Here is a 10,919-nt window from a genome sequence, read left to right as displayed (position 1 = left end):
AAACTGGCCATTCAATTGGTGGATACAGGTGTATGCCTATACCTCCTATTAAATAAACATACTGGATTTAAAAAAAAGATAATTGATGATTTATTGACTCAACAAAAAGGTTGCATATTTGGTAGCAATAAATGTGGAAGCAAAGTGACAACCAGGGATAGAAATGAGTTTATTTTGAGATGATTGCAATAAATAATAACTAGGATCTACCTGTGGCATTGAGATGTGCCCTGATTTATTCCAACCTGTACCTGGGAGGGCGAGAAAGGGACCTGTGCTTGAACAGGGCTTTGTCTATGTACCTTCTCCATGTCATATTATGGTGGCGCAGTATGTATATTGTATACGAATAATATTATGCTTGTTTGAAAAATGTGAATGGCCAAATGTATTTACATAATTAAATAATTGTTATTTATAGAAATGTAACATTCCCGCTGAGAAGGGAATATGTTTGAATGTAATATTCCCAGATACCTTCCCAGAACCTCAGCTGGAAGTTAAAGCTTGGGGATAGTAGAAAGTAGAAAAGTGGAAGAACTGGAGGATGTTACACAGAGAAAGGGTTGATCTGATCAAAACATACCTGGTTCTGATGATTTTTGTCTTAAGCCAGCTTCCCTAAACTCTATGATATACAGCTGCTCTGTTCAGATAGGGAAACAAGATGAACCTGGTGAATGTGACCTACCTGTGGTGAATGTGACCTACCTATCCAGAAGGAATGGTGTCTAAGTGTGGTTAACCCAGTTTTGTTCTTTTCTATGTTGTTTGTAAAGCTTATTTTTGATGGTGGTGAATGATATTGTAAACTTGGTGGGCAAAATTTGGTGTCTGAAGAGGGGAATGTCAGAGGCGGCTTGGATGAGAGTGTGGAGAAACATCAGGTCTTCCCTTCATGTATTTCCCACTTCAGAGTGAGCGGATTTCTCTGTCTGTCCAACTGTTTGGGTGACATACAAGGTGAATGCTTTGTGCTTCTTAGCTGTCCTTAGTAAATGTTTAGATACCTATGATTGACACTGGTATAGAGCCTAATATTTATATTCTATTTATTTTCTTTGTAAATATTATGTGTTTTGTGTTTTTGGGACATTACCTGGCATGCTGACCCAATGTATACTGTGAGATCACCCATAGCAACAGGGAGTGTTTCAAATAGGAAACAAGGTCAGCAGGTTTAAAGTGCATCAAGGGTTTTATTCACTAATGCTATTTCCACACAAAATAAGCAAAATAATAGAAACAGCAAAAATAAAGCCTGGCCACTTGGCCACTAACTCACTGTTAGTTCCCTTAACTAACAATCCAGCCCAACCTAGTGCTGTGCAGGACTCTAGCTTCCCCCACCTGGCCAAGAAGCTCATTGTCATTCAGCCTGGTACTTCAACCCCACCTTCAGGTCAAAAGGAAAACTGACTAAACAGAAAAATACTCTGCGGATAACCTGTATCTGGGGCAAATGTACCTGTCATCCAGGACGAAACCCTGTGATTTATTTGGCCAGCTGTTACATACCCTCCCCCCTCTTGTTTCAACCTTAGGGTTGGGACACAGGCTGCCAAGTAGGTATGAACCTGAGATAAAGCATCGGCATTCCCCATCTGTACACCAGGACAATGCTTGACAGTAAAACTAAATTCTTGAAGGGCTAAGAACCATCTATTAACCCTCCTGTTAGTCTCCTTGTTTTGGGCCATCCACTTTAATGGGGCGTGATCGGTTATTGGCAGAAACTGTCTGCCCAGCAGATAGTACCTCTAGGAATCAGGTGCCCACTTCACAGCCAAACATTCTTTTTCAATCGTAACATAATTTAACTCATGGGCCTTTAACTTCCAACTGAGGTAAACAATGGGGTGTTCTTCCCTATTTTGAACCTGGGATAGCACTGCTCCTAGTCCGACATCGGACGCATCCGTCTGCACCAAAACCTCCTTAGAGAAGTCAGGAGAATATAGCACTGGCTCGCTACACAACGCCTTCTTTAATGCCCCAAACCATTACCGATTCCTTCCCTTTTGTCAAATTTGTCAGGGGAACGGCCGGGGATGCAAAGTGAGGAATAAAGCACCTCTAATAGCTGGCGATCCCCAAGAAAGCACAAACCTGCTTTTTATTAATTGGACGTGGCCAATTCTGGATAGCCTTCACTTTCTTTTCCTGAGACTTTATTATTCTTCTTCCAATGGTGCACCCCAGATATTTGGCTTCTTCCAGCCCAATAGCGCACTTTTTAGGGTTTGCAACTTTCTCCGGGTTGCGGCTTTCCTTAGCACGTTTAGCACTGCCTGAACCTTTACTAAATGCGAGGCCAAAGTACATATACAAGAACCCCGGTTATAAATTCTCTGCTGTGCCAACTGCGCTTGGGCCAGATGCTCTTGACCACGGGCATTACCTGCGCACATTGTCCTGCATTCGAGCCACATGCTCCATGACACTTCTATGAGGGGAACTTTCACTTTCCCATGTTTCCTTAGCAATATCTAACAGTCCCCCGGGGTGCCTCCTATAATATAATTCAAAGGGAGAGAATCCGGTTGAGGATTGAAGTACCTCCCGGATAGCAAACATCAAATAGGTGAGTAGACAGTCACAATTTTCCCGTCTTTATCTACTACCTTCCGCAGCATCTGTTTTAAAGTTTTGTTAAAATGTTCCACTAAGCTGTCTGTTTGAGGGTGATACACCGATGTGCATAGCTGTGTCACCTTTAGGAGTTTACAAAGCTTTTTAGTTACCGGGGACATAAGCGGGTTTCCTTGATCAGTAAGTACCTCTTTGGCCACTCCTACTCGGCTGAAAACTTGGAACAGCTTCCGAGCTATGGTTTTAGCTGAGGTATTTCAGAGAGGAATTGCCTCAGGATACCGAGTAGCATAGTCCATTATGACTAGGATATATTGATGGCTCCTAGCTGACTTTAGCAATGGGCCAACTATATCCATGGCAATCCTCTCAAAAGGGACCTCAATGATGGGGAGGGAAACCAAAGGGCTACGAAAATGTGGCATTGGGGCAGCCAATTGACATACAGGACAGGAAACACAGTACATCTCCACCTCCTTGGTGACCCCTGGCCAATAAAACCTCTGGACTATTTGCTCTCTGGTTTTCTCAGCCCCCAGATGTCCCCCTAGGAGGTGCCCATGTATCAGATCTAACACCAATTTAGGTACACCCTGGAGTGCCCCCACAATCATCAGAGGACTCCTCAGTAGCCTCATGCTCTGAGAATGCCAGTACTGCATGGGGTGGGTGATTCCAGAGCTCCTGGAATTTGGGAAAATTCCTCCCAATGATAGCATCATATGGTATGTGGGGAACCCACCCCACCAGAAGACACAGTTTACCTACGGAGGTTTCAAAATACACGGACGTCACGGGATACTCCCTAGTATCCCTGTGTACACGTTACCCCCACTGACTGGAGGTCTATATAACCAGAAACAGGAGGTCTCTATAATCACTAGCTCAGCTTTCACCAGCTTTACCATACTACCTGAGTCTAACAGCCCCACAATCGGTTTGGTATTCATATACATTTTACACCAATATTTTTAATCGCCCCGTATAGCAGGCCATGCAATGGTGGCAAAAAGAGACTGTTGTCTGCCACCCAGAAAGTCACAGTGCATTGGGTTATCCACCACAGGGCAATTTGCAGCAATATGACCTTCTTCCTGGCTGCGGAAACAAATAACATGTTTGGCTTCCTCCTGGGGGGCTAGCATTCCCAGTCTCTCCCGCCATACTTTGACTGGATTCTGTCAATTACCCTTAGCTCCCCTTTTCTCACTCTCTCCACCCCCATCTGTAGGTTCACTCTTACCCACAGCTGGGGATGGTCTCGTCTTGGGGTGGAAAGTTTGTGAGTACTGGAGGGAGGTGTTTAAGTTCTAGGCAGCCAAGTACCTTTCCACTAGGTCCACCAGCCTATCAGCTGTCGACAGGTCTCCATGGCTCACCCACTTTTGTATGGAAACAGGGAGGGACCTTAGGAACCAGTCCATGACTACCCATTCCACAATTTGTGGTCCTGACAACAGCTCTGGTTGTAGCCACTTCATTGTTAGATGTATCATGTCATACATCTGGGAGGTTTTCCTGCTCGAAAGGACCAGTTATACACCCGTTGGGCCTAGACAGCTAGGGTGACACCCAGCCGTGCCAGTATTTCTGCCTTAAGGCGGACATAGTCGCTTGCTTCCGACGGCTCTAGGTCATAATAGGTTTTTTGGGACTCTCTGGATAATAGTGGGGCCACTAATCCTGTCCACTGTTCCCTACCCAACTCTCAAATGTGGTCAAAAACACCTTGGGATCATCATCATTATTATTATTATTAATATTACACATATTTATACAGTCATTTTTTTCAACAACTGGCTTACCCTAAAAACTGGCGAACGCCCAGCACCACTCTCAGCATCAGCCCACTCTCCTAAAGAAATCTGCTGTTTTAGGGCATCTAATTGTTGTTGGTAGCTTTTTCCAGACCTAGCAGTAATTGCTGGTTAGTACATTTTTGCTCCTGCTGTTGGTTGGCATTTGCGAAAACAAGCTGTTTTAGTATCTCCTCCATGCTGGCTTATAAAGCTGCCCGCATCCTCCACCATAAGTGAGATCGCCCATAGCAATGGAGGGTGTTTAAAAAAGGAAACAGGGCCAGCAGGTTTAAAGTGCATCAAGGGTTTTATTCACCTAATGCTATTTCCACACAAAAACAGGCAAAATAAAACAAACAGCAAAAATAAAGCCTGAAGCCCACTAACTCACTGTTAGTTCCCTTAACTAGCCCAACCTAGTGCTGTGCAGGACTCTAAGGCCCTAACCATACAGCTTTTCCAACAAAGTCTGTATCTTTACTCACAGGTCACCTTGGACCTTCTCCCAGCTCACCAGCCAAGACAGAGCCCCAGGAATAAGCAGGCTGGAAGTTTATATCACCGGCCCAATTTCCAGGATGGGTTTCAGGTGAGACATTTACACCTGATCATACCCAGGCCTCTTTAGCTCCCCCACCTGGCCAAGAAGCTCATTGTCATTAGGCCTGGTCCTTCAACCCACCTTCAGGTCAAAAAGGAAAACTGACTAAAGAGAAAAATACTCTGGGTATAATGTGTATCTGGGGCAAATGTACCTGTCATCCAGGACGAAACCCTGTGATTTATTTGGCCAGCTGTTATAACACACAAATATCTTATTCCAGTTCAACACAATGCACTACATGAGTTGCTACACAAATCTGTTTTTCTGATTTAATATGTTTTGGCAATATTATACAGCACATTAATAAAAACAACAAGTAGAAGTATCAATAAAGGCAGCCGATATCCCATACGCTCTGAATTTTAAACTTCCACATCTCATTGTGCAGGTGAAAAGAAATTGCTTGACCTTGGTCAATAGTGGAAATTTCATAAAAAATTGTTACTTTTGGATGAGTTGGCAGCTGCCAGATATTTTTTTTTTGCAGAAAATGTGATAACAAGAATAAGTAAAAACCACAATGTCAATAAAAAAAGAACGTAGATTGTGGTGCTCTTATCGGCTGCGTCCCGCTTTCTCTGCACTCTCTGCCCCCCTCTTCCTTCCAGGAACATTTAGGGATGCTTCTATGATGGCTCGAATGGTCACAGAGGAGTCTAAGCGTGTCCTAGCCTCCTGAACAGAGCAATTCCGCAGCAAACTGACGATGGCCACAGGAAGAACCTACCAGGAAGATTTTTTGTTATTTCATATCTAGAATACCTTCTCATAGTAATATGTAACATTTCTCCACACCCAAAACCCCATGAAGGTGATAGGATACAGCCAGAACATTGTCTTAAGGTACGATTGCTACAATATAATGGTATGTGGGATTTAAGAAGATTCAAGGAATTGTTGGAGCTTCAGGACCCCTATATTGTATAGAGTTTGGCAAGGTGGAACCAGGGTCCACTCATGGCAGTAAAGGTGCCATTGGGCTGATCTGCTAAACATTTTGTAGTTTAGGATTGTTTGCTTCCACCATTTATTAAATTTGAATGAGGTATAAACAAACAAATTGATTTTAGCATGAATAATTCTTTCCAAGGCACCATACATGATGAATTGTCAGATGATATGAAAGGTCCTGTTCCCACTAGTGCATTGCATTATGCATGAAATGTTGTACATATAGTAATGCATGTGGATATTAATGTGCATTGCATAGCAAGCCACAAGAAATATCTTCTTCATGGTACCCTAAACACACCTTGTTAACACACTGCATGACAATGGCAACCATCCTAATTACTTGCTATGTGTCATACTGAGCCACTATGATTTAAAGTATTAAAACCCAAAGAGACAAGCCAGGGAAAGGCATGCTCACTGCTGAATAGACCGCTCCACTTCTGACTCGGAGGCCATTTAATCAAAGGGATATAGATATTTGAAATGAATCCACTGTAATGTAACTCCACACAGTACTTATGTGCAGTACCTGCTGTACCTTACGTTGCAATTTCCCTCCAGAGGTTACCTTTAATATCACTAAAGATCTAAAAGATCTATAAGAGAGACACCTTTTTTTAAACTTGTATGAGTGACTCCCATATTTTACTGGAGTTCCCTGTAAAAGACTTTTTCCTTTTATTAAGGATTTATAAAGTTAACAACAATCTGTATTGGAACCCTATATGGGTGACACCTTCCACTGGAACCCCTTGTAAATGACTTTCTTTTCCATTATAAGTCCATGAAGATGACAATGTTCTATTAAAGCTGTGAGAATGTAGTTGACATACACATTTATATACACATACACATATATATATACATATATATATATAAATATTGGTCACATTCCAGTTGCAGTGGTCACTAACTTATCACTTACCTTGTCCTTTGTTGAAGCCACCTCTACATGTCTGGAGGTCTCCATGTTCTTGGTCTGGTCACTTAGGATCTGTTCTCCATGGATAGACTGGAGAAGAGCCTCTGTGCACCGGGTCTGGGACTGTCCTGTCACACTCTGTTGATGACATAAATTCATGTTATGAGGTTTGATGATATAAAGCAAAGCATACAATGGGTAGGTGGCTGCACTTACCTGTAGAATGGAGATTGCCCTATAAAAGTGTTTAGTATTACTGATTCTGAAATCCACTGGGAAGCTCCGGTGTATCTGACCCTTCAGGACATAAGCCCCGCTGGTCACTGTGTTTAGAATCCATTTAGTGCTTAGCTCCCGCTGGAACTTCTGTTGAGGTAAAAATAGAAGATCCTAATACACACAGATCAGATGAAGAGTGATAACCATATTGATACATTTCCAGGGAGCAGCACATCTGACACATTTATTTCTGCCAAAATCTTCATGAAAAGTCCAGAATTTGGAGTAAATTTAGAATTGACTAAAAGTCCTTGACTGTGGACTTTAATGCGATTATATGTTGTGAGGAGAAATTCAAAACAGTTTTCTTACCGAAAAAAAATATTTTTGTGACAAAAAAATGTTATATGAACATTTCCTACACACCATGATGTGGATGTCACCACACTGACAGTTTTTCACTAAATTGCCTCTGATCACATGACGTGCTCACACCTCAAGAACCAACCACATTGCCTCTGACTGATCACATGACTTGGTAAATTATTAAGCACCAACTACATTGCAGCTGATCACATGACTTGCTCACATCTCAAGCACCAACCACATTGCCTCTAATCACATGACTTGGACACATCTCAAGGACCCATAGCATTGCCTCTGATCACATGACTTGCTCACATCTCAAGCACCCATAGCATTGCCTCTGATCACATGACTTGCTCACATCTCAAGCACCAACCACATTGCCTCTAATCACATGACTTGGACACATCTCAAGGACCCATAGCATTGCCTCTGATCACATGACTTGCTCACATCCCAAGCACCCACCACATTGCTCACAAGAGAGGCAACATTGTACCTGGATGAAGGCTCCCTCGTATTCCAGGAACAGGATGGGCCATGTAATACTTATGATGTTTGGGATCACCTTTTTAGTAGAGTCCTAATAAAAGCAAAGATGGAGATTATATCAGTAAGAAGAAGGTGTTATCAAATTTATTGTAGAACTATTACATCTGACTAAATGGATGCTGGCACAACATTTATTATGTAGAATTTTATTTGCCATGCAGAAGTTGGATCATTTACTAGTTTTCATGGACTGGTTGACAGAAAGGAACAGTAAAGCACAATGACATTGCGGAAGTACCTAACACATTTTAACAATGTAACAATAATTACAATTTGCTACCAACGGGTAATTGCATGTAACCAGATGTGACCAGAAGAAGGCAGAGGATTGGCACAGCTCACTTACCGGCAGGTATTGTCCTGCTGTAGCATGGGAAACGGCATAAATGTTTGATGTTTTCTCCTTTACCAGCTCCACTAGTTTCTCCACGTCACTGACCTTATCTGCAGGAATGTAAGATATTTTCACACTTAGATGTAAGACGAAGAGACAGATCAATGTACCCACAGAACCCCCCCGAGTCCCCTGTGAGTGCCTGTAAATGTTGCTGCCATTGCTCTTTGAGGATACTAAAAAACCTTGTCCTTGCTAGAGAAGCCAGGACTAGAGGTGTCTCCAAGATTCCTCCCCGACATGTGTTTGTTGGAGGCAGATCCTCAGGGGAAGGTCCCATGGTCCTTTCATGTACAGAAGGGGATGATCAAAGAGGATAAATCACGTAAGGAAGAGGGGCAGCTCACTGACCTACAATTCATCTTCTCACCTCCTTTTTGATGACATAAGTGAGCACATTGGTGATTGGGGGTGAGTAGAAGTATCTCCAGCTGTTAGTAAGAAGATTGTAGTAAATAAGGCCTGAAAGTTTTAAAATTGATCACCCAACGGTTCAGAACTTACACACTATGATGAGGATCCTTAGTGAACATTATTGATATCCCTGTGCCAACCAGTCTGCTCCTTTGTAAACCAATGAAGGATCTCTACCTATAACAACGTCCCTATTGCTGACTTTCAAAGGAGCTTTGGCTTTACCCCTATTGCCTGTAATTCAATGGCCAAAGCTACTGAAAATTCAGTAGCAAGGTGAAATATACCTTGAAGGAATGATCAACTTCAGGAGAAGAATTGATATTCCCACCATATGTCACCAACAAAGCCCTTTTTACACACATGGCTGTGATAATGCAGAACCATGCAGGTTAACTTTGTTTTTGGACAATATGTAAACTAAATGCTCTTTGGAAAAGTTGCAGCTATTTTCAAGGCCATAATTCCCACAAGGCCACACATGCCTTGGGGTGTGATAGTGAAGGAATGATAGACTAAGGGGTGCAAAAGTAAAGGAAGGATAGACTAAGAGGTGTGATAGTAAAGGAAAGATAGATTAAGGGGTGTGAGAGTAAAGGAAGGATAGACTAAGGGGTGTGATAGTAAAGTATTGATAGACTAAGGGGTGTAATAGTAAAGGAAGGATAGACTCAGGAATAAGGAATAAGCAGGCTGGAGGGGGGGGGATTAAAGTTAATGATAGACGAGGGGATAAAAGTAAAAGAGGGGTAGAACCATCGTCCAACTATGACAATTTGTCCCGAATCCCCTAGATCTGAACATTTGTTCATTTTTCCAACAAATTACCTTAAAAAAACTGAGTATTCACTTTCTGCCTAGAAGCCCGTCTCCATTATCAGGAATATTGTACCAAGGTAATCCATATTATCACTTCCCCTGTTGGGGGGCGCTATGTTCTGGTGGCTTGGTGTAAGTTTTACCAGTATATCATAATACCATCCATTGGTTATCACCGTGTTTTGGGTAATCTAAGTGACTGCGTTCTTGGCAGTGCTGGAGCTCTCAAAAAAGATTGTCAATTCCAAATCCCAATTTTATCCATAGCAAACAAAAGGAAAACACTATTCCACGGGTAGTTTTAAGGCAGCAAACAGAAAATATACAAGAAAAAATATTTATTTAGGTCATAATTTTTATATTGGGGATAACCTTAATGCCTGATCTACTCTTTAGATATAAAATCGTCTTCTTTTAAAATGTCTTTGTTTGAAATATCAGACCAGGGTGATAACTTTCCCCTTATCAGATATCTCTTGATCTGACAACCAGCATCCTTATAGACCCTCTAGTTTATAACACACATTGTAAAAGTTGGAGTTTTGTGTCTCCCGGTGTCATAAAACTCAGATAACTCTAGTAGAGTGTCCTCAACTCAACTCAGCGTACCTAAAGTCAGAATTTTCACTTTTCATAAAAGGCTAGACAACCCTTTTATGAAAGCTAAAAAAACAGTGTTTTGTTTGTTTTTTAGATGCAGCACCTTTTTTTTAAAAAAACAAAAAGCTCCTAGCAGGAGGCAGCGGGCAGTGGTGAAAGGACGATCGAGAGGTCCAGGAACAGGCGAGCACGTGGTCCAGTGCAGAAAGATGGTGCCGCCGTGTGTACCGCATGGGGAGATGGCCGTAAGTGATGCAGGGTGGAGCCGGGCCGCGTCATCAGGATCCCCAGGAAGTGACGTGGGGGAGGTCTCATCGTCCAGAGAACCTCTTCTCTGGAGGATGAGACCTCCCCCACATCACGGGCCAGGGGCTAGAAGCAGCGCGGGGCCTTAGGAGGTTGTGGCAGGCCCCTCTGCTCTCTGTTCATGAAAAGAAGCCGGAACCGTGTGGGGTACTTTTTTTTTATCTGGACACGGTAAGGGTGGCATATCGGCAGTATGGGGTTGCTTGGTTGAGGTATGACAAGCAATTCCATCAGAGGAAGGCAGTGTGTCCGTTGCTAAGGTGGGACCATAAGAATATTGGCTTATGGAAGAGGCTGATGTCAGTGGGTTGGCATCAGGATCTCCATTCGGAATAAGGAAAAAAGGGGTGTGTTGGCTTTACAACGAGAGAAGATGTA

The 10,919-nt window shown here is 42.6% G+C and overlaps 1 protein-coding gene across 1 annotated transcript in view; it reads right to left on the bottom strand.

Annotated features, from left to right (window-relative positions):
- Nucleotides 1-5,250: 5,250 nt before the first annotated feature.
- Nucleotides 5,251-10,919, bottom strand: part of GCKR (glucokinase regulator) — a gene marked incomplete in the record, with an annotated part of 24,172 nt that continues 18,503 nt past the window's right edge. The window contains 5 exon segments of the mRNA XM_072408485.1: nucleotides 5,251-5,718; nucleotides 6,875-7,009; nucleotides 7,088-7,237; nucleotides 7,956-8,039; nucleotides 8,355-8,452. Coding sequence (XP_072264586.1) covers nucleotides 5,551-5,718; nucleotides 6,875-7,009; nucleotides 7,088-7,237; nucleotides 7,956-8,039; nucleotides 8,355-8,452 — 635 coding nt within the window.

Source organism: Pyxicephalus adspersus, chromosome 4 (genome assembly GCF_032062135.1).
Source record: "Pyxicephalus adspersus chromosome 4, UCB_Pads_2.0, whole genome shotgun sequence".
NCBI lineage: Eukaryota > Metazoa > Chordata > Amphibia > Anura > Pyxicephalidae > Pyxicephalus > Pyxicephalus adspersus.
The sequence above is the reverse complement of the archived record's forward strand: the minus strand, read 5'-3'. Positions and strand labels throughout refer to the sequence as shown.